Source organism: Panthera onca, chromosome A1 (assembly GCF_046562875.1).
Source record: "Panthera onca isolate mPanOnc1 chromosome A1, mPanOnc1 haplotype 2, whole genome shotgun sequence".
Lineage (NCBI taxonomy): Eukaryota > Metazoa > Chordata > Mammalia > Carnivora > Felidae > Panthera > Panthera onca.
In genome coordinates, this window is record NC_138339.1 from 27,767,205 (window position 1) to 27,793,218 (window position 26,014).

The 26,014-nt window shown below is 41.5% G+C and overlaps 2 protein-coding genes across 4 annotated transcripts in view; both read left to right on the forward strand.

The window, feature by feature from the left end:
- Nucleotides 1–9: 9 nt before the first annotated feature.
- Nucleotides 10–9,887, forward strand: BRIX1 (biogenesis of ribosomes BRX1). Its single transcript, XM_060634466.3, has 10 exons — nucleotides 10–245; nucleotides 3,051–3,162; nucleotides 4,239–4,282; nucleotides 6,217–6,287; nucleotides 6,801–6,850; nucleotides 6,958–7,031; nucleotides 7,188–7,238; nucleotides 7,380–7,481; nucleotides 9,108–9,236; nucleotides 9,481–9,887. Exons 1-10 carry the CDS (start codon nucleotides 87–89, stop codon nucleotides 9,748–9,750), a joined length of 1,062 nt encoding a protein of 353 aa, XP_060490449.1. The 5' UTR covers nucleotides 10–86; the 3' UTR covers nucleotides 9,751–9,887.
- A 2,895-nt stretch (nucleotides 9,888–12,782) lies between these two features.
- Nucleotides 12,783–26,014, forward strand: part of DNAJC21 (DnaJ heat shock protein family (Hsp40) member C21) — a 34,335-nt gene continuing 21,103 nt past the window's right edge. For 2 of the 3 annotated variants that reach the window (XR_013554783.1, XM_078444826.1), the window contains exons 1-6: nucleotides 12,786–13,096; nucleotides 20,806–20,899; nucleotides 22,351–22,474; nucleotides 23,685–23,807; nucleotides 24,191–24,495; nucleotides 25,367–25,518. Coding sequence is in view for 2 of the 3 variants with exons in the window: in XM_078444826.1 (XP_078300952.1) it covers nucleotides 13,000–13,096; nucleotides 20,806–20,899; nucleotides 22,351–22,474; nucleotides 23,685–23,807; nucleotides 24,191–24,495; nucleotides 25,367–25,518 (895 nt within the window). In the remaining variant the exon portion in view is untranslated. Of the gene's footprint in view, nucleotides 13,097–20,805; nucleotides 20,900–22,350; nucleotides 22,475–23,684; nucleotides 23,808–24,190; nucleotides 24,496–25,366; nucleotides 25,519–26,014 lie in introns of all 3 variants that reach the window. The other variant, XM_078444829.1, reaches the window with a different exon arrangement.

Below are 26,014 nucleotides of genomic sequence, written 5' to 3' on the forward strand. Positions count from 1 at the left end.
GCCGAACGCACGGTATCATAGAGATCGGAAAGGGGAGCGAGCGGCGGAGCCGGAAGGAAAGCCGAGACCGAAGGAGATCGGGCAAGATGGCGGCGACCAAGAGGAAGCGGCGTGGAGGCTTGGCTGTTCAGGCGAAAAAACCAAAAAGGAACGAGAAAGATGCCAAGCAGCCAGCCAAGCTGCGCGACGTGGCAGAAGAGACGAAGGAAGAGGAGAGAGACCGTATTCCAGGCCCCGTTTGCAAGGTAGAGGAAGCTTGCCTCCTGGCTGCACCTGCAGCTGCGGCTCTGCGCGCCGTCCCTGGGGCTGTCTACCTGACGAGAGCCCTGCTGATTTCGGAGTTGCCTGTCTGTGAGGCGAGCTCGGTCTCAGCTCACCTCCCAGTCGGACAGGGCACCGCGCTGACAGCTAGCTCTCATGCACGTGGCCGCCCTCCGGGAGGCGGCCGGCTGGGGAAGTGGGTGGCCTTCGGAACACTTACCCGTTCTTAGGAGGCGACTTACGGGGTACTCAGCCTCAGTATTCTCTTCTAGTAACTCCATTTCCCCCCTTGCGGGTGGTATTACTTTTCCTTAAAGTTATTTCTCGCTTTTGAGTATATTTATTCCAGTGGTTAGGATTCCCTCATTCTGCGTTAGTTACTGTCAGTCGGAGATCCTGAAGCTTGTTATGCGGTCCTTTGAAGAGTTCATGTCCTTGGGATATTGACTTTGACTTCTGTGATCAAGTCTTTAACTTTTAAGGGATGATGAAAACTAGACTGGATACAATGAATTTTTCTTTGCATTCAAATTTGTAATATGTCAGGCGTGCACGAAGCTAATATGTTAGCTTTGGGGTTGCTAAATTAGAATGTGACTCCTTTCTGAAGTGTTGGCAGTTTAGAGAGAAACTAATTCATGGAAGTCCATGGTTTGTGTTCAGAAGACGGTGAACACAAGTTGTTGGGCCTAACTTCCATTCCTTAAGCTAGATCGAATACTGTGGAGACAAAGATGGTCTTTGATTTATTCCTGTTTTGATTGTGTCTACTTTCCTAACCCTTAGCTTAGTACTCTAGCAGGTAGTAGGTGATAAATGACCACATACGGTGGTGGCAAGCGCTAGGAAAGGAGTTAGCTTTGAGGGATAAAAAACGAATTTAAATTCTAGCCCTGCAGTTAACTCATGGCTTCATTTTGAGCTCTTTTCTCATCTGTAAATTAAGAGGAAGAAAATGTGTTTTACTTTTCGTGAAGAATAAGATGGACTTCTAGAAGATGTTCAGTAAATGTTAATGCTCTCACTCTCCTTCAGTTGGAAAGAAATATGGTAGTTATCTATGATCTGAGCCATAATATGAAAAATTGTATGGAAGTGCTTAAGATAGAGGTTGCTTTTACTCTAGAACAGCGAGGTCGTGAAGGATTTAGCCCTTGAGCTGGATCTCAAAGTGAAGGCACAATTTCAATATTCGATATTCAAAAATGAATGATCAAAGGCAGTGAAATGGAGGGAAAATGCTGAAAATTAAAAAAAAAGCCAAATTAACTGAAAGGTAGGGTTGATTTGGGGCATAGTGAGGTAAAAAATATATTTTATAATTTAGTGTTATAGCGATGTCATTTTGGAGTTTGATTAGAACATCCAGGGAGGTTAAGGATGTGATCGAACCAGTGCTTTAAAAAGATTAAGCTGTTGTTATAGTTCCCCCGCATCTATTGGAGAAACCCCCTGTCTGGAAAGGCTAGCATTTAGGGGATTTAAGGTGATAAGGCTCTGTTGAGAATATGACACTCAGGACACTGAAGCAATCTGCTTAAGGTCGCACAGTAGTGGCTCTACTTACAATACACACATTTTTGGTGTGTTTTTCAATACTTCTACGTTAATTCTCTGTAACCTAAGGGATGTCTTTGTGATAAAAGTGTTAAACTCAAAAAAAAAAAAAAAAAGATGATAAGGATCTGAATGAGGGTACTGTGAAAGGGAAGGGATTAAGAGTTGTTGCAAGGAAAAATTGACAGCATTTAGAAGTGCTTATGATATAGGATAATAGGGCAAATGGACAATTTAAAGCTTGGGGGATGGAAATGATGGTGGCATCATCAGAAAAATAAACAAGAAATTTACTGTATTTAAGGTTTAGTATTCCTAGAGTTGAACTTGAGGTATTAAGTCAAATACTTGGATTACCAGGAGTGGGGAGAGTTCCTTACCTTTCCATAGATTTGACGATTGAAGCTATGGAATGATTATGAGCACTCTGTCCTGGAGAGAACAAAAATAAAAAGAGGGCTAGGAATCTTTAGAGTCAGGAGGAGGAATTGGAGAGATGGAAGAAGAAAAACCAAAAATGAAGAAAGTCAGAGAGCGTTTCTGGGAGGCAGCCGTGGTCAGTGAATACCACTGAGAGATTGTCAGGATTGTTCGGTCTGCCACCTGGAAGCTTTTTATGAATGTTATTGTGTCTCTCTACTTACCATATATAACTTTTTTTGTTGTTTTTTTAGGAGTTAACTTTTCCATTGGCTGTATTCTTTTATTAGAACCAAGAGCTACCTTTAGCTTGTTTCTTTAGATAGAGGATCCAAATTTTGTCTGTTAGATAAAACAGGGACATTTGAGTTTCCTTTTTTTTGCCTCATCACATGATGCCCTGATGCTTTGCCACTTCTGTCTTATATGACAGATAGTTGTGGTTCTCTAAGGATTTCATGCTGTTCTTGCCTCCATGTCTTTACTGATTTGCTTGCTTGTTGACTGTCTTCTCACATAAGAACAGTGCCTGACTCCTGGTAGGAACCTAGTAAATATTAAGTTAATACTAAAGTTCTCTTGTGAAAGAAATATTGACTAGAGTTCATTCTGCTTTCAGCAGTGGAAAGATTCTCTAGTGAAACATCTGTCTGAATTACATGGGAGAGAGGCAGAATTAAGCATGTAGTATGGATACATTAGAGGATAGTAGAGTACTTAAAAACTGGATACTTTTAAAACTATCTTTGAAAAAACAAACAAGGTACGTTCAGTGTGAGATTTAAAAATCTTCACATTTTCTTTTTCTTTAGGGCAAGTGGAAAAATAAGGAACGGATTCTTATCTTTTCTTCTAGAGGAATAAATTTCAGAACAAGACATTTAATGCAAGACTTGAGAATGTTGATGCCTCATTCTAAAGCAGGTGCCTTTATATCCTACATTTTAAAAGTTCTTATATGTTTATGTATTTTTATTTTCAATCATTGTTCAACCTTGTCATTTGTTCAGCTTTATTAGGTAAAGAACTACGTCGCCTCAGAAGTTCATCTTTTCAATAATGGGATTTTTCCAATTAACATTTTGTTAGAAATTCTTTGCAAAATTCGTTAAACATTCCCTTCACTTTCTTAGATATCCTGCTATTAATTATCAAAACATTTTTCGAGGATCCTTCATTGTAATGCTCTCATAGCTTACAAGCTGGTTTGTCCTTCTAAATAATTCAGGACTGCCATGTATTGCTATCTGCATTTTTTTCTAACTGTTCTTGGGATTCCTGGGTGGCCCAGTTGGTTAAGCCAACTCTCTTAAGCCAACAATCTGGCTCTTGGTTTTGGCTGTTGGATCGATTCCCATGTCCAACTCTGCGCTGACAGAGCGGAGCCTGCTTGCAATTCTCTCTCTCCCCCTATCTTTCTCTGCGCCACCCCTGCCTCTCTCTCTCTCTCTCTCTCTCTCTCTCTCTCAAAAATAAATAAATAAACTTAAAAAAAAAAAAAAACTGTTCTGATTAAAAAGTTAATGGACTGGAGTAGGATTTGAAGCACCTTTAATTTGGGGCTCAGCCTACTTCTAAATGCCAAGATACTCTTTTTGGCAATGATGTATCCTGCAGTCAAGTGAAGTTTTAAGCTTAGAAGTGTGGCAGTACCAGGGTGCCTGGGTGGCTCAGTCGGTTAAGCATCCAGCTTTGGCTCAGGTTATCATCTCATGGTTTGTGAGTTTGAGCCCCATGTTGGGCTCAGTACTGACAGCTTGGAGCCTGGAGCCTGCTTCAGATTCTGTGTTTCCCTCTCTCTCTGTGCCTTCCCCGCTCACAACTGTCTCTCTCTCTCTCTCTCTCTCTCTCTCAAAAATAAAACCATTAAAAAAAAATTTTTTTTTTAATTAATAAAATCTCTTAAACTGACGATTGTAAAAACAGTACTTTTTTAGAAAGAATGCGATTTGTTTGAATTAGCTTTGAAATCTTATTTACTTAATTTTTTCTTTTTATAGATACGAAAATGGATCGTAAAGACAAGTTATTTGTGATTAATGAGGTAATTTTAGATAGTAATTCAAGTAAAATATTCTAGGAACACTAGGAACAATATTTTAGAACACTAAAGATAGTTCATTTAAAGAATAAATCTGTTATTCAGTGACTTTTAAATTGTTTTGTAAAAGATACTCAAATTTTATTAACTCTTCAAAAATCTGCCTTACAAATTTTTATATACTCACTGTCTATATCTCACAGTTTAGTGCTTCACTATATATATTTCTTAATCATTCTTATATTTGTCTTATCTCACCAAACATACTGAAATTTCTGGAGGACAAGGATTTTAACTTATCCTTTTTTTTCTTATCATGTACAGTACAGTGCTAAATTCACAGTAAGTGCTTGTTAAAAAAAACTGTCAACATGTACAAAGTAAATTAAAAATTCATTAATTATTTTTAAAACCACACATTTTAAAAATGTATTTTGCCAGTATTAAAAGTGAAACACGTGGTATTTGCTCTTAAGATACTGTAAGTTAATAATAGGTTACTTTTCCAAGTATTGTTGAAGATACTGAGCTTAAGTTTTTAAGCAAATTTTTTAAGATTTAGAAGTGTTTTCAGATAATTTTCTTTTCCTATTAGAAAGGCTTATTTAGCACAGATATTTGAACCTCTGCTATATATTCTAGTGCATTATTCTACTACTGTGGAAACTGTTTAACAAAACAACACCACTGTGTCCATTGGGGCTCACATTCTAATGGGGGATTCAGTTTATGAACAAGTATAATTTCAAGTGAAGATAGATGAAAAAAAACAGCATATGAAAAAAAACAGTTTCCAGTAACTGAGGCTTGACTAGAAAACAACCAACTTAGTGTTATTGTTCTAAGACCAATAAGAAACAAAAGCATTGGACCTATCACTTTAAGTTGTTAGGTTAAAAGTCTCAAGTAGTTGAGAGTTGATGCATATATATTGATTTATGAATATTACAGTAATATAAACCTTCAGGATGTTGAAGTTTAATTCAACTTGAAATAGGTTTTCTGTATTTCTCCCTTTCACTAGTCCCTTAGTGACTTTGCAAAACTGAGTACAGATGAGGAAAAAAAATCTTAAATTTCTTGAGCTTCAAATCAAAACGCTGAAGAGTTAAAAATAAAAATAACTAGGGGCGCCTGGGTGGCTCAGTTGGTTAAACGTTCCAAATGCAGCTTAGGTCATGATCTCACGGTTTGAGTTCGAGCCCCACTTCGGGCTCTGTGCTGACAGCACAGAGCCTGGAGCCTGCTTCAGATTCTGTGTCTCCTCTTTCTCTCTGCCCCTATCCCGCTCTCACTCTGTTTCTCTCTCAAAAATAAAAACATTTAAAAAAATTAGAATAACCATCATAGGGGTCCCTGGGTGGCTCAGTGTCTGACTCTTGATTTCGGCTCAGGTCACGATCCCAGGGTTGTGAGATCCAGCCCCACATCAGGTTCTGTGCCGAGCTGGAGCATGCTTAAGATTGTCACTCTCTCTCTCCCTATGCCCCTCTCCCCCACACATGCACTCTTTCTCTCTCTCTCTCAAGTAAAAAAATAATAATAAAAATAGCCCTTATAAAGGATGTATTTGGTTCTTTAAGGACCATATTTTCCTAAGATCACTGAGCTGATTGTAGTGTGCTTTATCCCTAGGGCATCTTTTTTTTTTTTTTTTTTTTTTTTTTTTTTTTTCCACTTTTTGTAGGCTGTACCTGGGAGTATGGTCGGAAGAAGAGGTTGCCAGTAAGCAGAGAAGAGGCCAAAGTATCTAGTTTACCTTAGGCAGAATACCTAAGAGGAACTTTAAATGGGTGTTTTGGTGAATTTACCTAGATTTAGACATTTGTAGCCTATTAATCTGCTTAAGTTTTTTGGAGGAGTCTAGATATTAATTGTATTGAATTGCTTTGGTTCTCATTTTTATTGTCTATTTCATTTTTCTATACTTTGTTTAGGTTTGTGAAATGAAAAACTGCAATAAATGTATCTATTTTGAAGCTAAGAAAAAACAGGATCTCTATATGTGGTAAGGGTATATATTAAGTAAGATTTTGGTGGAACTGTTCTTGTAAATGGATTATTTGCATCTCTTAGGTTATATATCTCTTTCAGTCTTTTATATAAAAAGACTGGGCCAGGGGATGAAGCAAACTCATTGATTTCACAAAAGTCAAAACTTTTAACTTTTTTTTTTTTTTTCAACGTTTTTTATTTATTTTTGGGACAGAGAGAGACAGAGCATGAACGGGGAAGGGTCAGAGAGAGAGGGAGACACAGAATCGGAAACAGGCTCCAGGCTCTGAGCCATCAGCCCAGAGCCTGACGCGGGGCTCGAACTCACGGACCGCGAGATCGTGACCTGGCTGAAGTCGGACGCTTAACCGACTGCGCTACCCAGGCGCCCCAAAAGTCAAAACTTTTAAAGAAAATTAAATGTGTGGATATTACCAGCATGTTACGGTGTTTTTTAAACCATGAGGTAGTAAGAATTTACCACATTCTAAATTCTAATTAGTTGAAAAAACTGCATATTTTTCAGGCTTTCAAATTCACCTCATGGACCATCTGCTAAATTCCTCGTTCAAAATAGTAAGTTGACTCCATTTTAAGATTTTTTTTAATGACAAAATTGAAAATGTTCTTTTGGGATAATTGTGCTAAACTTATAACTGTTTTTATTGTTATAATTTTTCTAGTTCATACCCTAGCTGAACTAAAGATGACTGGAAACTGTTTGAAAGGTTCTCGGCCCCTTTTGTCTTTTGACCCTGTAAGTATCTCTAGTGTATGAGGTCTAATTTTCTTACTTTGCATGGTGGTTTTTTAGTGGATATAGTTGTGTAATTGAGTTAAATTTTTTTAAAAATCCACAATTTTAAACAAAACACTGTTGTCAAATAATATGTTCACTTTATTTTTTTAATAGGCTTTTGATGAATTACCGCATTATGCTCTGTTAAAAGAACTCTTAATTCAGGTAACTATCTTTTCTAGAAAGTATTTTTAGTAATATAAATGAGTATCTCCTTTGGACTTTTTGTTAATTTAGCTATCTAAAACGTACATGGAATGTGGCAGAATAAGAAACTGACATATCATTTATTTTTATCTTTACTAGATCTTTAGTACACCACGGTATCATCCCAAAAGCCAGCCATTTGTGGACCATGTGTTTACTTTCACCATTTTGGATAATAGGATATGGTTTCGGAACTTTCAGGTTAGCTTTAATTAATTTTTAGTTATACTTTGAAATGAAGTAGGATATATAATGTTTGTGAAAATGTAAATAATAATTCGTTTTGTTTTAAATAGCTTTTTGCCCCCACAGACTTGTAGCAATTAACTACTGTCTCATACTTCTCTACACGGCTATCAGTTGTTTCGGAGTAAGGTTTTTCTAACAAGCAACTATATATTCAGTAAAATATAAGTTTCTCTCCAGAGGTTGGAATCTGGGGGTAGAGGGTGTTAAGACTTCGAAAAACATGATCCCTGTCGAATTCATTCAATGAGAACTATAAGATGAATCATACAGTGTTTTAGGAGAGGTGATTCTGGAAATCTTGAAGCAGGAGTTTGGCAGGATGGTAAGTCTGCAGAAAAGTGGAGAGGTAGAAAGAAAAGCAAGACCATTTCAGACAGCATTGAAAGTAACCTAGGCTGTTTTTTGGACACCTGGGTCGTTCAGTCAGTTGAGCGTCCGACTTCGGCTCAGGTCATGATTTCCCAGTTTGAACCCTGCATCCAGCTCACTGCTGTCAGCCTGTCAGCACAGAGCCCACTTCAGATCCTGTCTCCCCACCCTTCTCTCTGACCCTCCGCTTGCTTACTCTTTCTCTCAAAATGTAAAAAACATTAAAAACCAGTTATCTGGTTGGCTCAGTCAGTTATGCATCTGACTTTGGCTCAGGTCATGATCTCACGGATCATGAGTTTGAGCCCCACATTGGGCTTGCTGTTACAAGCGCAGAGCCTGCTTCAGACCCTCTCTGCCCTCCCTGCTCCTGTGCTCTCTTTCTCAAAAAAAATTTTGTTTTTATTTTCATTAATTTTTAAGTTTTTTTAAATGTTTATTTATTACATAGAGACACACAGAGAGACAGAGACACAGGATCCCAAGCAGGCTTCAGGCTCTGAGCTGTCAGCAGAATGCTCAACGTGGGGATTCCAACTCATGAGCCATGAGATCCTGAGCTGATGTTGGATGTTTAACCAACTGAGCCACCCGGGTACCCCTAAAAAAAAAAAAAAAAAAAGTAAAAACCTAGGCTGTTTTCTGCATTGTTGTTCTAACAAACTTATCCCTGTAACCTCTGAGGACAGACATACCTGAACCAACACTGTTAGTATTTGTAGCTCAGAAGTTGCCCCTTAATTTGACAATCAGCAGCCATTCAAAAATAAATTTGGACATGTATCCTTTTATAAACCTCTTAATCTAATTTGAATTAGACGTATAAATACAATTTAGGGGTTGGCTTAAATTGTAAAAGGCTTCCCCCATACGGTGCTTTAATACATTTTGTTATAGTGGTCGCAATTTTAAACATTCATTTAACCACAGTTTTTCAAGAATACGTGCATTGTGAGAAGCCAGGTAAAGACCAAATTGAAATTACTCAATTTTAAAAGAACACACTGAAAAAAATGTAAGTATTTTCCCATGACAATTACCAGTACCTAGTAATATATTTCAGAAAATACTGATAATTTGGCTACGTTTTCACTTCCACCTTAATTGGCTTTCACTTCTTTTAGGCATATTTGTAATGAGGTTAGAGCCAGGGTAACTTTTAGGAATAGTATATCCAAACCAAAATGAAGTATTTCCTTTGTATTAAAGATCATAGAAGAAGATGCAGCTCTTGTAGAAATAGGACCTCGGTTCGTCTTAAATCTGATAAAGATTTTCCAGGGAAGTTTTGGAGGACCAACTCTATATGAAAATCCTCACTACCAGTCCCCAAACATGGTAAGCTATTTTTATTGTTTAATGGTTCCTCAGTGCCCAGGGAACTCTGGCCAAAGTAATTCTGTCAAGTGATTTCTGTTAAACCATGAAACTTAATTTGTTTTTTGCTGCATACAGCCTTGCAGATTACTACTTTTTTTAATGACATGAGTGAAGGGGAAAATACGATTCATAAGTGAATGTCCTCACCGTATATGTTTATTTTTAGTTTGAAAATATCTGATGATATTTTTTTGTTTTTTAGCATCGGCGTGTCATAAGATCCATCACAGCTGCAAAATACAAAGAGAAACAACAGGTGAAAGATGCACAGAAAATGAAAAAGAAGGAACCAAAGACTGTTCTTCCACACGATCCCACTGCAGATGTTTTTGTTATACCAGCTGAGGAAAAGCCGATAGAAATACAGTGGGTAAAACCAGAGCCAAAAGTTGATTTGAAAGCAAGAAAGAAAAGAATTTACAAAAGGCAAAGAAAAATGAAACAGAAGATGAACAGTGGGAATACAAAATGAATCAGTGGATAACTAACTTTTCAGTAATTTTGTATTTATTTTGTATTCAACATGTAAATACTTTTATTATCCAGGACTACCTTATATCTTATTAGTGTGGCATGTAAGACAAAGAAAAATCAAAATTTGTGGCTTCAGTGGTGTGTGTGTGTGTGTTTTTTCCTAAATATCCCCAGAACTCATCAGTTAATTCCTGGGGTTTTTTTCAAAGCTTATTTGGTATTACTAAAAATTTAGCACACTTAAGGTTTAGGCCTGCTGTCTTGGATTAAAATTTGGGGGTTAACAAAGCTGAAATTGAAACAGATTTATTGGGTCGTTATTACTTGTAAAACAATGCATTAGGCACTTTGAGAGCTTAGTTTTAGATGGTAAAGTGCAGGTAAGGAAAGCATCTTAACTGAAGTTGGAGTCACCGAGTCCCCAATTAATGAGGTGTTGGAAAAGCCAATCTCTGATCTTGTTTTCTCACCTCAAGAAAGAATACAATTAAAATTCTTAGATTTTGAGAATCAAATGGGTTAATACATGTGTTGAAAGTATTTTGTGGATTAGAGATTTAATTTAGAAGCAGTGGGTATAAATTACTTAATAAATTAACAGGAAGAAAAATGGAACGAACAGTAGTTAGAGGGCAGCAGAACATCTAAGTTTCTCCCCTTATGAAAGAGCTGTTTGACCATCCTGCAACATTAAGACCTTGTGGTTCCCCTAAATACTGTACTTCACCAAGTTTAGTGTTCATTTATTTACTTTTACCCTTGACAACAGGGAAAATTTTTTGTTTATTTGGTAGGTTAAAAAAAATACCTTTTTTTTGGCTGGGTACTGGTTTTTATTTTGTGACTAACCTTGTTTTTGTGTGGTAGTTCTCTTTTACTAATTTGTCAAAGGTTACACAGCAAGGTTATCCTAGACATCTTTCCTAGTTCCTCACTTGTATTTTAATTTTGTTCTGTATTTTAAATCTAGGCAGAACAGTTTTCCACTATATTTCATTTTTTAATTATCTTCAAAGAAACGTCTTGAATGTGCAATTAGGCTACTTTATTTTGAAATAGTCTAAATTAGGCTATCTTGAAATCTAAATCAAACAGGTAATTCAGAGGTTCACATTTTTTTGTTAATTTATTTTGAGAGAGAGAGGGAGAGAGGATCCCAGGCAGGCTCCAGGCTGTCAGCGCAGAGCCCAGTGTTGGGCTCGAACCCACAAACTGTGAGATCAAGAGTCAGCTGTTTGACCCAGGTGCCCCCCAGAGGTTCAGTTTAAATACTTGTGTGTGGTTAATGAAGGCTAAATCTGGTTAAGTGCAGGGGGGAGCGGGGGAGGTAGCTTATTTATTTAGGCAATTAAATATATCCCAGGATGAAAAGAAGTTGTATTCATGATTTGAATTTAAACACCCATATCCTAATAAATTAATTATAGGTTATAAGAAAAACTGGCTCAACAAGTTAGGAGTTTGAGTGAAGACCCAAATTTTTAACACTTTGGGAGGTGTTTTAGAGTTGTAGTGGAATTTCCATTTAACAATTTTGATTATCAGTTTCTACATATTTTCCTATCCCAAATTACCTTTCACAGTCATTTATGTGGATGCCTCATTTGAATGAGAATTCCTCTTTCAAGTCCTGTTCATTTAGAAGTCAACTTACATAATAAAGGTAATCCTTTAAACAAATTTATATCCAGTGTAATTGTCTTCACATCTCTATACAATATTACAGGAAAAACATCCCTCTTCTTTCAGGAGAAAGGCAAATGACTGGCAGGTTGTAAGCAAAACCAGATGTAGTCGGAGGAAGAAAAAAGTTTTGTGTCAATTTTTGTCTCCTTGCCCCCAGTCCCATTCTCCAAAGGGGAAAGTTTCCATTTTTCCCTGTAATGAAACTCTTCAATCCCTCTCCATTGCCAGTTTACAAACTAAGGCTGTATAGTATCTTCCTTCTTTGAAAAAGAGGAGTATGAATTTTGAGTGTGAGTTGGTTGGACTGTGTGGGGAAAATGAGGTTTAGGGTTGGCTTGTTTTGATAAGGTGCAGGGGGCAGGCTATTAAGCAAGGGACAACCTTGTACAATAGATCTTAGCAATAGAGCCACCCCCTTCTCTAACTGTACATGGTTGACAAAATCTACACCTAACAACTGATGTACGTAAACATTCCACATTACAATGAAATGTTGGTGTATATATTTCACCAATATATTTTAATGACAAATAGGATACTATTTTGACACCTCAAATTGGAGCAGTTGTACAGATCGTCCGTCCTGTAATAGTGTACCGGTCGGATTAACAAAAATTGGTTAAATACGATCCCTTAACTGCATTCTTTACCAATCTTGGAAATGTAGGATGAGAAGCCAGAATGTTAGGATTAAAGAGTGATGGATGGATGGGTCAGCACAATTTTATCCATACTGGTGGTAAAACATTTGGTGTGTTACTTAAATGTCTTGGTGCTCTCTCACATTGTTCCAGTTTAAGGCTTATATTTACTGTTATTTCTCTGCATGTGGGTCAGGATGAACAGTGTTAGAGATTGCGATAACTGGCAGCTGAAAAAGAGAATTGAAGAGTTAAAAAACCTGGTGTTCCATCCAACTGAATCCAGCCATTGATTAGTTGGGGAGGCCTGAGCAAGTCACTCGACTACTTCGAGCCCGGGTTGCCTCATCTGTAAAAACAGGCTCTGCTGAGAAATTATCTTCAGAAAACAAGATGTTTTCCAGAATCCCATCAGACTCCTGTCAGCCCTCAGGTGGGCTGCCCAGTAGGTGCACCTTACACTGACCGCCTTCTGTGCCCCTCACAATGACGCCTACCGTGACCCCGCCTCCCACCTGCAGGCGGCCCCGCCTTCATCCTGCCGCGGCCCCGCCTCGCACCTGCCGTGGCCCTGCCTCCATCCGGCCGCGGCTCCGCCTCCCACCCGCCGTGGCCCCGCCTCCCTCTCGCGTAGCTTTTCCCGGAACCGAGCCCTCCCCCCGCCCATGCGGGGCCGCGGCCGCCGGCACCGCCCCCTCCTTGCGCCCGCGTGCCGCAGCCCGCGCCGCCTGTCGCCGCCGCGCGCCTCCGCCGTCCGGCGCCGCTGCCGCCGCCGCCGCCGCGCTCGCTGGCTGGCCCGGTGCGGGCGCCGGACCCCCGCCGCCGAAGAGAATCAGCAGCGCCGTCGCCACCACTTCGGCCCGGGCCCGGGCCCCGGCCCCGCCCCGGGCCCCGGCCCCAGCCCCCTGCCCGGTCGGGCGATGAAGTGTCACTACGAGGCGCTAGGGGTGCGGCGCGACGCCAGCGAAGAGGAGCTCAAAAAGGCCTATCGGAAGCTGGCCCTGAAATGGCACCCGGGTAACTACTCCGCAACCGCCGCAGCCCTCGCAAAAGCCCCTCCACCCTTCCCACCCTTCCCACCCTTCTCACCCTTCTCCCCGGAATAACTCCGAGACCCTGGCCAGTCTCGACCTACCGAACCTGTAACTTCCCTCGTCCTGGAGACCGGCCCGGTCCCCACCAGGTGCCCCTGCGCAGTGCTCCTCTCGCTGGGCGTCCGCTCCGCGCCTCAGTGGATGCATCCCTCTACCCTAGGCTTCGCTGGAGCCCCCAGCACCCCGTCCCCTCCCAGGCGCCCCCACCCCACCCGACGCTTCCCGCGAGGCCACCTGATGGGAAGGACAACATTGTACCGACTTCACCCGCTCCTCCCACCCCTTCGCCAACACCACCGAAGGAGGAGTCGTGGGTTCTCTGGCTTGTCCCTTGCTGGAGTCCCGGCCGCTCAGCTAGCTGGATTTTAACTTCATCACGGAGTCCCAGCTACCCACGTGTAATTTATGGACCCTTATTGAAATTTAGACAAACTAGTAAAATGTCTTTTAAATAGCTGTGCCTTTTTTTTTTTTTTCCCTCTCCAAGTAAGCTGTTGAAGTACAAACCCTGTACTCCACTTCGGATGTTCTGCAGATTGAGTTTTAATTGGGTGTCTTCCCTAGTGAAGTTTGTATGTGTACTTAGAAGTATGTTTCCTTTGGATGTTTTATTTGGTGGTAGTTCAGGCCTGTGTGACCTTTGTGAAGTAATCTGATCTTACAGACTGGGAAACTAAGGCTGTAGTCGAATGTCAGCTTTTTGAGGTTTATAAGAGGTTTACACATTAGCACTAATCAGTAAGCGCATTTATAGAGTCTCCAGTACATGCAGGTCACCATAGTAAGATTCTGAAATGCTAAGAGACTTCAAGAGTGTTGCTGGGAAAATATGCCCTACACCAGGAAAAGGCAGCTACAAGTGCAAACCAAACAGCAGAACATACACAATTGGTAGTTGGATTGATAGAACAACTTACAAATGCCCCAGGGATTCAGGGGAGGGAGTTTTCACTGTGTCTTGAGAGGCAGCGAGGCTTCCCGTTGGCACAGAAGCCTGGATTTTAGCTGGATCCTAAAGGAATGGAATTAGGAAAAGTGAACTTAACAGTAGAGGGAAAAGGAAGAGCATCATGGTGGACAGAAGATGGCCCAGGGGATGGTTTGAACGAAGGCAGTGTTTCCTGGAAATCTGAAAATATGGGTTGGGAGAAGAGCTGAAAGAAGGGCCTGGGACTCAGAGTCGGAAGGTAATGTCTGTAGGTGATGGAACAAGAAATCAAGGTACGGGTTTGTTACTTAAAGTGGTAATGATTACCCACAGAGGAGCTAAACATGTGTATTGGAAAGGAAGAAGTAAGCTAAACGTTTGTTACAGCAGGAAGTCAGTAGCTATATCCAAAATTAGTAAATACAAAAACAGCATAGAAACATATTCTTAGAGTAATAGAGGTTGTCATCAGAAATTGAATTAGGAATTAGAAGGAAGTTAGGAATTCCTTGACTCTCTGGCTGGGAAAGTGTGAGAAAGGATTAATGCTTGTGACCCAATACATACATTTTGATGACAGTGTTCCGATGTTTTTGAGAAGTAGTTTTAAGATTAGATTGTAAAGGGTCTTGAATGTTAGGCTAAGGACTGTGAAATTTGTTTTTCTGATAATGGAGGGTTGAAGCTGATTTTATTAAGATATCTTGAGGAGGTACTGTGATGGGAACTGAGTGGATTAAAGAGAGACAGAAGTCCGTTAGAGTCCACCGTGACAAATAGAGGCCCAAGCCAGGTTGGGGATCAGTGTGAGGGAAGGGCAGGGCTGGGTCGAAGAGATGCTGTAAAGGAAAAATGACCAGATTTGGTGATTAATTGGAAATCAGTGCAAGGAAGAAGTATGCAAATGTTATTAAAAACATCAGTTAACTATTTTGAAACCAAACCAATTAGTAACTAAATGTGAATATCTTCTCTGAATGCCATCATAAGTCATAGCATCCTAAATATCTCTTGGTTTGAAGATGCTTATACCTTTAAAGGATACATACTCTTCCAGGAGATACATGATTCTGATATACTTTGCTGTGCTGGCTTGTTAATTTGTTCAGTTCGTCACTCGGCAAATGTTTAATTTCATTCTATGAGCAAGGTCCCATGTTAGATGTTTCTGAGGTTGATGTATGGACTTTTCTTCAAAGAATGATTTGTACCTCAAGGTGAAAGGCTGCTCATTTTTCATTGTTAAAGGTAATTTCTTCTGTTTTTTTTTTTTTTTTTTTTTTTTTTTTTAATCAACTGAAAATAATTCTCAGGGTGAACAGTACTGCCTAGTGAAGGGAAGGCTTTTATCAGATGACTGCCCTGAGCACTTTACTGTGTAAATGAGACAGGAATGGTCCCTGCCTTCTGCCGGCACGTATAGTCTTCAGGGAGTCACAGGAAAACAGGCAATTTCAGTCTGGTGAGATAAGAGCCATATGAGAGCAAATAGAAGATGCTTATCAGCACACATACATGACCTGGACTAAGTTTGTTATGGGTGGGATAGATGTTCATCTCTGAAGAAGGGACTTCTAAGGTGAGACCTAACACCAGAAAGCAGGGAATACAGGTGGAGGGAGGCAAGACAAAGCATGGCAGAGTGCAGGAAGGGAAAAGACATAAGCATGGCCAGGTGGCCAGCAGCCAGGTCTTGGAGGTTGGGGTAAACTGGATTAGGCAGATTGGATTTTCACCACAGGGCATTGGGAAGCCACTGAAGAGTTGGAAGCAGGGGTTTTTGTTTTTTGAGCATCTCTCTGGCTGTTATGGAGAGAGTACATTGGAGCAGGCAAGACTGGAGGTAGGGAGACCAGAAGGTCAAGGTACATTGAAGACCCATGGTGATGATGGGACCTGGGGATGGAATTTGAGCCAAGTGCCAGAATTCTCAGTGAGTTAAGTGGAGGAGGGGTTGAGAGATGCTTGGACAGTGAGAAGGGGAAGAAGGTGGGTGGTGGCCAATGAATAGTCTGGAAGGAATGCTAGTTTGCCCTCAGGGATGAGTAAAGGACCAGAGGCCAGGAACCAGGAGGATGCGGCTCCAGCACCAGCCCTGCCCTGTGAGGGCTGCAGCTGAAGGGGCCGAGAGGGAAGCCTACGGGGAAGTGGTGTTTTAAGGGAGCCTGGCCTCCGTCAAGGCAGGACGTAAAAGGCTCAATCCATGAAATCTTCCGGAAGGCACTGTAAAAATGTTTAGGAGGGAATAGAAGAGAGTGTCAGGGGATCAGGAGAAAAGCACAAAGAATAGTGTGAGAATGTCTTTTAAACTTTTTCAGCTGGATTTGCAATGCCTGTGGCCTTTGCATGTGGCTAGTAATAAATGTGGGCTTTCTGTTTCTTTATTATTGCTTTTTAACTTACTGCATTTTTTATTTTAGATCCCAGTTTAACATGGTCAACCCTTTCAGGTATATTTAAGTGAAATAAAAAGCCATATGACAGACTGAAAAAAATATTTAAGAAAGATGCTTCAGTAAGGGGTTAGATCTTATTTTCAGCTGGTGCATTGACGGACTTCATGTGTTTAAAAGCTTGAGCTTTCTCCACATTTCTTTGGGGGAGGAAGGAAGGGAGTGGGAAGAAACGGGACAACAAAGTACAGTACTGATTAAAAGGTGAAGAAGAACCACCCACTTACCTCCCCCAGTCACCTTTTTTGTTTTATGTGGGAAGGTTTATTTGCTGGCATTTTCTGCCACCCCTCTGTAATTTGCACTGTGCTTTTTTATTTATCTGACAAAAAGTTTATGAATGATTTGATGAAGATGTAGAAATCATGAGCGTTTTTAGCTGGACTCTCCCCTTGAAGGCAGATCAGGACTGTGTTGAGCTGCGTGTGACGGGAGGCTGGCTGCAGTAACTAAACCAAGTAGTTTTGTTTTTCTCACCTAGCAAGGAATCCACCGGTGGCCCAGCTTGGTAGCCCCGGCTGCTTGATGAAACCTTCAAAGACCTGCTCCAGGGTCCTGACCAGAAGGCTTGAGCGCTCGCACCAAGTATAAGCAATTAAGCCTCAAAGATAGTTTGTTGCTCTCTCGCCTCGCGGAGAGGTGCTGAGACAGGCAGGCTGCCATGGAGCAGTTCTCCTCCACCGGGTCCATGGACTCTGCTCAGCCGCTCGTAGGTGGGCCCTCACTTGCTGTCCAGGGTGGCAGTTGGGGATCCCAGAGAGCAGAGTGGAGGAGGACAGGAGAGAGCAGGGATGGAGAGTGCCTGCCAGTTGCCTTTCAAGGAAGACTTTTAAAAGCTGTCATAGAGCACTTTTACACGTGTTCAACGACAGCTTAGTCATGGTCCTGGCCCCAGCTTCAAAGGAGACTGAGAAATGGAGTTTTTATTACAGGACCAGATGCCCACCACAAAATCAGGGTTCACTTGTTACTGGGAGAAGGGGATGAACTAGCAGTCTCTGTCTCAATCCTCAGCATCACCTGTAGGCCTTATACCCTGGCTTTGGGCTGGGTTAAGGGCAAAAAGTGAATGCCACCAAAGCCCATTCGTTTCATGGGGAAAATAAAACCTTTCCTGGGAAGTTTCAATTGGTAGGCATGTGTTTATATCTCCTTGGCTAAACCTGGGTCACCCGATATCCCCAACCTCAAGAAATTCTGGGGCGGTGAATTCTTTAACTGGGTACTTTACCACTGTGAACAAAATCAGGGTTTTGTTAGAAGATGAGACTAGATATGGGGTAGACGACTAGTAGTATCTTTCGCAGAGTGGTAATCAAAATTTAAAATAATTACAACAGGGCACTGAGTGTCCTGTGTTACCTAAAACCTGATGCAGCAGGGCCACAACAAAACAGAATTTGGTAGTACAGTAAAGCCTTAGCTTGTGAGCATAATTTGTTCTGGAAACATGCTTGTAATCCAAAGCACTCCTATATTAAAGCGAATTTCAGAAACCATTGGTTCAGTTGTGTTCATGTGACCTTTGGCATCATGTGCTACTTGTATTGCAAGACATCACTCGTTTGTCAAGTTAAAATGTACTAGAAATTTTTTCTCATCTTGTGGAACACTCGCAGAACGAGTTACTTGCCATCCAAGGTTTTATTGTGTTCATTGGAAATAACAGAAAACCTAGCTGCAGTGGCTTACAAAAAATTAAGAAGGTTCTCTCTCTCTCTCTCTCTCTCTCTCTCACTCACTCACTCTCTCACTCTCTCACTCTCTCACTCTCTCACTGCGAGAAGGCTTGGAGGTAGGTTCCTGCTGGCATTGTTTCAGTGGTTCATGTTTCGGTGGTCTCAAGATGGCTGCTGAAGCACCAAACATCATGTCCACATGCAAGGAAAGAAAATACACTAATAGACTTCTGCTGTCATCTCATTGGTCGGAACTGTGTCATAGGGCCATTCTAGCCGCAAGGGAGGCTGGGAAAGTAAGTACTTTCGCTTATCCAGCCTCCACAGTAGAGGCTGCAAGAGGAAAGGGGAGAGGTGTTGGACGATCTAGCATTTAGTGCCTGCCACAGAACGGATTAAGAGCTTTATCTGAGTGGGTTTTTTTTTTTTTAAGTTTATTTATTTATTTTGAGAGATTGTGTGTGTGAGAGAGAGAGAGAGAGAGAGAAAGAGAGTATGAGTGAGGGTGGGGCAGAGAGGGAGAGAGAGAATCCCAGCATGGAGCCTGATGCCAGCCTGACTCAGGCTCAATCTCCTGAACCTTGAGATCATGACCTGAACCAAAATTAAAAGTCAGACGTTTAACCGACTGAGCCACCCAGGCGCCTCTTGAGCTATATCTGAATTTTAAAAAGTCCATTATATAGTTAGTTGGCTTATCAGTAATATGCAAAAGACTTGCAACTTTGTTAGCTGTAAATTCAGCATGAGGTAATGATGTCACTGAAGGTTAATGCAATGAGCTGTAGTGATTAAAAGTAGAGTGTGAAGAAAAGGAGTAATGACTGGCTCCTTGATTATTGGTGCCTGTCTTCAACTGCATCGGAGGTAGGGGATTGTGGTGTGCCCTAAGAAATGGGAATATTTCATGCAGGGAGAAGGTTGACTATGAGATGACCGTTGGCTGTCTTCAGATGGACTACGCTGTGGAAAGGGATTTAGACTTGCATCATATTACTTTTCATTTATAGTTAGGCTGCAGGGATGGAGATTTTTTTTTTTTTTCTTCCAATTTAACGGGGCCGTGATTCTAAAATAATATGGAAAACTTTTTATGTTAAAGTATCTTTGGGGTGCATGGGTGGCTCAGTTGGTTAAGTGTCTGACTCTTGGTTTGGGCTCAGGTTATGATCTCATAGTTCATGAGTTTGAGCCCCTCGTAGAGCTCTGTGCTGACAGCATGGAGCCTGCTTGAGAGTCTCTCTCTCTCTGCCCCTCCCCTGCTTGCACCCACATGCTCTCCCTCAAAATAAATAAATAAACATTTTTAAAAAAGTATCTTAAGAGCCATGGCAAATTGGTGCATTTGAGAAAGTATCGTCAGTGATAGTTGAGCAGAATATCACCTGAAGGACTGGGCACCAGTGTGATGGTACCTAAAAAGAGGAGGCAGGATGTCCTTGAAGGTCTTATTATTCTAAGGCTGCAAGATTCATCGTAGGGAGTATGTTTCTATCACACTTTTCCTCCAGTCTTAGAGGGCAAGTATTGAGTTGTAGCTTATGAAATTTTGGAATGCTTCATAGTAGATTCAAACATTTAACTTCCTAAGCATATCACTGATCTGTTACTACATAACAAATTACCAAAAACTTAGGGCTTAAAACAACAGACACAGCAAACATGTTCATCATGGACTCAGTTTCTGAGGTTCAGAGTGTGGGAATGGCTTAGCTAGTGGTTTTGGCTCAGGGTTTCTCATGAGGTCATATCTTCAGTGGGAAAACCCACTTTCAATCTCACATGGTATTGGCACGCCTCCTTTCCTTGCTGGCTACAGGCCACAGGCCTCCATTCTCCACGTGGGCCACCTGAGTGTCCTCATGCTGTGGCATCCGGCTACTCCCAGAGTGACCCAAGACAGAGCAAGAGTCCAAGATGGAAACTGCAGTCTTTTTTAAACTAATCTCAGAAGTAACTTACCATGCTGTCATCCTTTCTGCTGCCCACTGTTGGTCACACAGACCATCCCTGGTGACCTGTGAGGGGACTACACAGGGTGTGAATGCCAGGAGCTGGGGATCCTTGGGGGCCGTCTTACAAGCTGGCCACCTCCCTGAGGCAAAGATGTTCCCTGAATTCTGTAGTTAAGGAAGCACAGCTAAGGGAAGAATAATTAATATACATATTTTAAAGCTTTATGAGGTTTATTTTGATATATGTTGATGAGAAAGAAAAACAGTGTGAAGAGTAAACATAATACTAAGTAAGTTGTCTATAACTGGTTTGATATATATGTTTTGCTTTTTCTGAAAATGTGTACTAGTCAGGGTTTTCTGCTGGTGGCTATCCAGTTTGAGTACTCAGGGATGCACCACGGCTGAGGGGAAAGCATGAAATTTCCACTCAAGTAGATACTTCTCACAGATTCTGATTATCAACTCTCACCCAGGTCTCTTGGCCTTTCCCTGGTTGTTTTCCTTTGTTTTGTACACGCCTCATCTGTTTATGACATTTGTGATGAAAGAGGTCCCTTTCAGATACTGTCCTCTACTTGTTTGATGTCTAAATATCTGCGACTTTATTTTCACAGATAAGAATCTGGATAATGCCGCAGAAGCAGCTGAACAATTTAAGTTAATCCAAGCAGCGTACGACGTGTTGAGTGACCCTCAGGAAAGAGCATGGTGAGTGTCACACTGTCCCTCCTATCTTCATGTGTTTTCTTGGAAGGAGTGATCAGTAGAGGATTTAAAAAATACATCACATATAGACGTGGACGTTAGATGTTTCGGTGTGTTCTGAGGCGTCTCTCAGCTATTCGTTATATAAAACGTAGTATTAAGGTTGAAGGAACCTTAGAGGTGATTCATTTTATGGGTGATGGGACAAAGTTTGGCAATATTAAACGGATTTAACTTTGATACCGGTGACATAACTTCTCATTAAATGGGATCTCTTTGGTGTATGACAAACTTACTGGTGTTGGACAAGCATATTGACTTGTCCTTAAAAAACACATACGTGTCAATGCAAGAATTGCAAGGCTTCTCTAAGAACTACTTCATATGAAGAAATTGAGTTAAGCTACTACATCTATGATGGATACTTTTACTTATGCTGACCTGATACAAGAATTTTTAAAGTCGAGTTTTCAGATCCTTGATGAACTCTTTCCTACAAAGGAATAGGTTTTAAGCCCCGACGTAACTGTGTAAGAGCCTGCTGTTACGAAGAGCACCTGGGGGTTGGGTGCTGTTGTGGGAGTCTTCTTTGTGTTAAAAAACGTACAGCACACGGCTGGCTGTCAGGGAGAAAGGCTGTAAAGAAAAATCGTCACAAATTGTCTTTTATATAAAAATCAGAGAGAATCCTACATGTTTCTCCTCCCTAAGAATTTGGAGATCTGGCCTTAGAGAATGCTTAAATTCTTTCCTGACTTCCTTGGCTCTGTGCTCTTCTCCTTGTCCTAAGGACTCTCTTGTCCTTTCTTCTGAAGCCCCTGTCTATTAACAGTCTTGCTGCCTGCAGGCCTGGCTGCACTGTGGCTGGGAGCACAGCCCTTTGGGTGCAGGAGGCCTGAGCTTTGCTACTTATTGGGTTTGTGATGATGGACAGCAAGTTATTAAATATCGCTGAGCTTCAATTTCCTCTTCTATCTTTAGGGGTAAGAACTAACGTTACAGAGTTATCATAAAGAGTGATTGTGCGTGTGTGAAGCTCCTAGACTGTTTACATAACCCTACAAAGAGTCTTGTTCTGGTCGATGTTGGTGGTAGATCTGATCACGAATGTATAAGGAGTCTATAGAGCAGGTTATGTCCAGTGCTGACTTTAGTAAAATGCAGCTGCTTTTCTGGGAGTGTCCTGGGAATTCCCTGGCTTGTTAAATTCCATCGTTCGGATGGACTAGTACTGTGTAATGCCGCGGCATATTAGAAGTTGCAGTCATAGTTTTAATCAGCAGTTTTGTGAAAGATTATTCTTTTCATGTTGATATTTAAAAAATTTTTTTTCAGTTGTAGACTGGACATAATAAAATGTATAATAATAATATTTGGTCTATTTCAGAGTAAGGAGTCCTTCTGAATTCTTACTCAGCACTCACTGATGATGCTAATTTGTTTTGTTTGTTTAGGTATGATAATCATAGAGAGGCTCTACTGAAAGGTGGGCTTGATGGAGAATATCAAGATGACAGCTTAGATTTGCTTCACTATTTCACTGTTACCTGTTACTCTGGTTATGGAGATGATGAAAAGGTAAGATAAGTGAACTCACTCTTAATTTTGTATCAAGCACAAGACTTTCAAACATAAAGAGAATTCCCTTTGTTTTTTTGAAGCGTATTTATTTTGAGAGAGACACGTGCATGAGTGGGGGAGGGGCAGAGAGAGTGGGAGACAGAATCCCAAGCAGGCTCCACACTGTCAGCTCAGAGTCCTGCGTGGGGCTCAGACCCATGAACTACGAGATTCATGACCTGAGCCGAGACCAAGAGTCGGACACTTAACTGACTGAGCCACCCATGCGTCCCACAAAGAGAATTCTTAAAATTATAACAGGTGAAGCAGTGTTCATTTTGGAAACTGAAAACACATTGGCTTCATATTTAAACTGTCAGCATATGAAAACCTCCAGTTGAAACCTAAATGTTCTTGCGGTGACAAAGCTCGGGTCTGTAATTCCTTAACATTAAAGGTTTTCATGTTACATTTAATTTTTTAATTTTTTTTTAATGTTTATTTATTTTTGAGACAGAGACAGAGCATGAACGGGGGAGGGGCAGAGAGAGAGGGAGACACAGAATCGGAAGCAGGCTCCAGGCTCTGAGCTGTCAGCGCAGAGCCCGACGTGGGGCTTGAACTCACGGACCGTGAGATCGTGACCTGAGCCGAAGTCGGATGCCCAACTGACTGAGCCACCCAGGCGCCCTTTCATGTTACATTTTAAAATCTTATTCTGTGGATAAAGAAATTGTGGTTTATATACACAATGGAATACTACGTGGCAATGAGAAAGAATGAAATATGGCCTTTTGTAGCAACGTGGATGGAACTGGAGAGTGTGATGCTAAGTGAAATAAGCCATACAGAGAAAGACAGATACCATATGGTTTCACTCTTATGTGGATCCTGAGAAACTTAACAGAAACCCATGGGGGAGGGGAAGGAAAAAAAAAAAAAAGAGGTTAGAGTGGGAGACAGCCAAAGCATAAGAGACTGTTAAAAACTGAGAACAAACTGAGGGTCGATGGGGGGTGGGAGGGAGGGGAGGGTGGGGGATGGGTATTGAGGAGGGCACCTTTTGGGATGAGCACTGGGTGTTGTATGGAAACCAATTTGACAATAAATTTCATATATTGGAAAAAATAAATAAATAAAATACACAAAAAAATAAAAAAATAAAATCTTACTCTGTGATCAGACAGAAAAGTGATAAGAATTTGTGTTTCTGCTACTGTTTTTTTAGGGCTTTTATACAGTGTATCGTAACGTTTTTGAAATGATTGCGAAGGAAGAACGAGAATCCGTGTTAGAAGAGGATATGGAGGATTTCCCAACTTTTGGAGACTCTCAGAGTGACTATGACACGGTAAAAGAAGATTGCATTGCCATTTTATAATTAGCATTTTATTAGTGTCTCCCCCCGCCTCTATTTAAAAAGACTGGTTCCTAGTTCTGGGTCCTGTGCTGTAACTTTCTTCCTCTCTCCTTCTGGAGGGGCTTTCAGCTCCCTCACAGCCTCTGTTTTTACTTTTCCCTGTTTATTGAGCGTGGTCCCATCCCATTAATTGCCTCCTTCAGTTTGTTCTGGAGAGGGATTTATTCTGTAAAGCCTTAAAAGGATTGTCTTCTCCATGGATTAGTAGTGATACTATGTATATGAAAAAGATGTTTTGTGTCACTGATTTTTGCTGCCTCACTGAAGGAAAAAATCTTACACCACAGCATTTGACTTGTTTTCTTTGTCTCTAGGTAGTCCATCCTTTCTACGCTTATTGGCAGAGTTTCTGCACTCAAAAGAACTTTGCTTGGAAGGAAGAATATGATACACGACAAGCTTCAAACCGCTGGGAGAAGCGAGCCATGGAAAAAGAAAACAAAAAGATCCGCGACAAAGCAAGGAAGGAGAAGAACGAGCTTGTGCGCCAGCTGGTAGCTTTCATCCGGAAGAGAGATAAAAGAGTGCAGGCGCATCGGAAACTCGTGGAGGAACAGAACGCGGAGAAGGCGCGGAAGGCCGAGGAGATGAGGCGGCAGCAGAAGCTAAAGCAGGCCAAGTACGGGATGCGGGATGCGTGGCGGGGCCCTTTCCAGGTAGAGGTGTGGGGCCAGACCTGACGGGTGCTTTCCAGGGGGAGAGGGGGCCAGATCGTCATCCTGGCTTCGTCTTGTTTTTTTAAATCCTGGTGTTGACAGTTTTTCATCTACCATGAAAATGTATTTCTTTTGAATCCCTTTATTCTTCAGATCCTTTGCAGACACTTGTGAGATGTAATGATAGTGACTGTTAATTTGAATTCTTGCTCCGTGCAAGGCCCTGTTCTAAGCTCTTTTCTCACAGCAGATCTGCAAAGTAGGTTCTGGTTTTGATCCTCGTTCCTTTGAGGGAGCGAGGCAGAGAGGTCCAGGATCCCGTAGCCGGGAAGTCACACAGGCAGGAATTGGCCCCGAGAAGCCTGTGCAGGGCCCTGGCTTTGCACCCCACTGCAATGCTGTGTCTGTCGGTGTACTCCAGATATGTAGTTCATTCTCGTGCCTGTAAAGTTTGAGTTAGCGTGAGAGCATCGGGTCCAGAGCATTCTTCTAAAAATTACTCACTTCTTCAATTCTACCCACCCCACGCTTCATCTTTGGAAAATTAGCACTTTACTTGACACTTAGAATTTCAAAGTACCTCAAGACTTTTAATAAGTTGCTAAGAGTTCTAGGTTTCAAAGCCCATCATCTAATAAGCAGTTTGAATCACATAAGCACATAACAGACAGATCAGTGACTTTGCCCCCGCTGGAACTAAGCCCAGGTTTTAAAAGTGTGGAAGCGCTGACGGCTTGGGAGGAAGGAGCTCTAGGGGATGGATTGTCAGCCCAAAGAGCAAGTCGAACCGTGTGCAGACCTGCTTCTGAGTGAGAGACTATGCTGTGTGTCTAGACTGGCTGGCCAGTACAAGGAACAGAGCTGGATGACCACGGCCGACCTGGAGAGGGAGCTCAAGGAGATGGAGGCGCGCTACGAGAAGGAGTTTGGAGACGGCTCAGCCGAAGATGAAATGGAGGGGCCTGAGCTCAGAGACGGGCACGATGGTAACTTCATTCGTTAAGAAACTTTAGAAAGTAAATGTTTTTATGCGTGGATGAAAGGAGAACAGATGCAAACCTGGAGACCTCGGAGTTCCAGTCAGCTGTGGCTGGTGTTTTCATGCCTGTCTGCTTTTTAAGCAGAGCTGGAAATCCGGACTTTTATGTCACGTCTTCCAGTTTTTAAAGGTGGCAGATGATTCAGATGAAAAACAGTCCAGTATAGGCCAAGCAAAGGTAGTCCACTGAAGTAGTCCGATCCCTATAATTTGATTAGTAAACTCTTTTCTGGCCATGTTTTGAACAGTTTGTGCTTCTGACTGCATACATGATCTGCCAAGTGGGCACAGTGACAGGTGTGACTGCTGGTTACTTAAAAACTGCAGGGAAGCTCGCAGTAGGTCAAGTTTTAACGTCAACTCTTCCCAGAAAAACTAATGTTGTACAGGAGCCTCTGTGAGCTATATAAATTCTTCCTCTCATTTCTCACTTTGTTGAGGGT

What these genes read in the sequence shown, in the direction of transcription:
- BRIX1 (XM_060634466.3), top strand. Translation starts at nt 87, where the DNA reads ATGGCGGCGACCAAGAGGAAGCGGCGTGGAGGCTTGGCTGTTCAGGCG. An exon ending in TTCCAGGCCCCGTTTGCAAG is followed by an intron (nt 246 to 3,050) that starts GTAGAGGAAGCT and finishes CTTTTTCTTTAG; the next exon opens with GGCAAGTGGAAAAATAAGGA. An exon ending in TAAATTCCTCGTTCAAAATA is followed by an intron (nt 6,851 to 6,957) that starts GTAAGTTGACTC and finishes TAATTTTTCTAG; the next exon opens with TTCATACCCTAGCTGAACTA.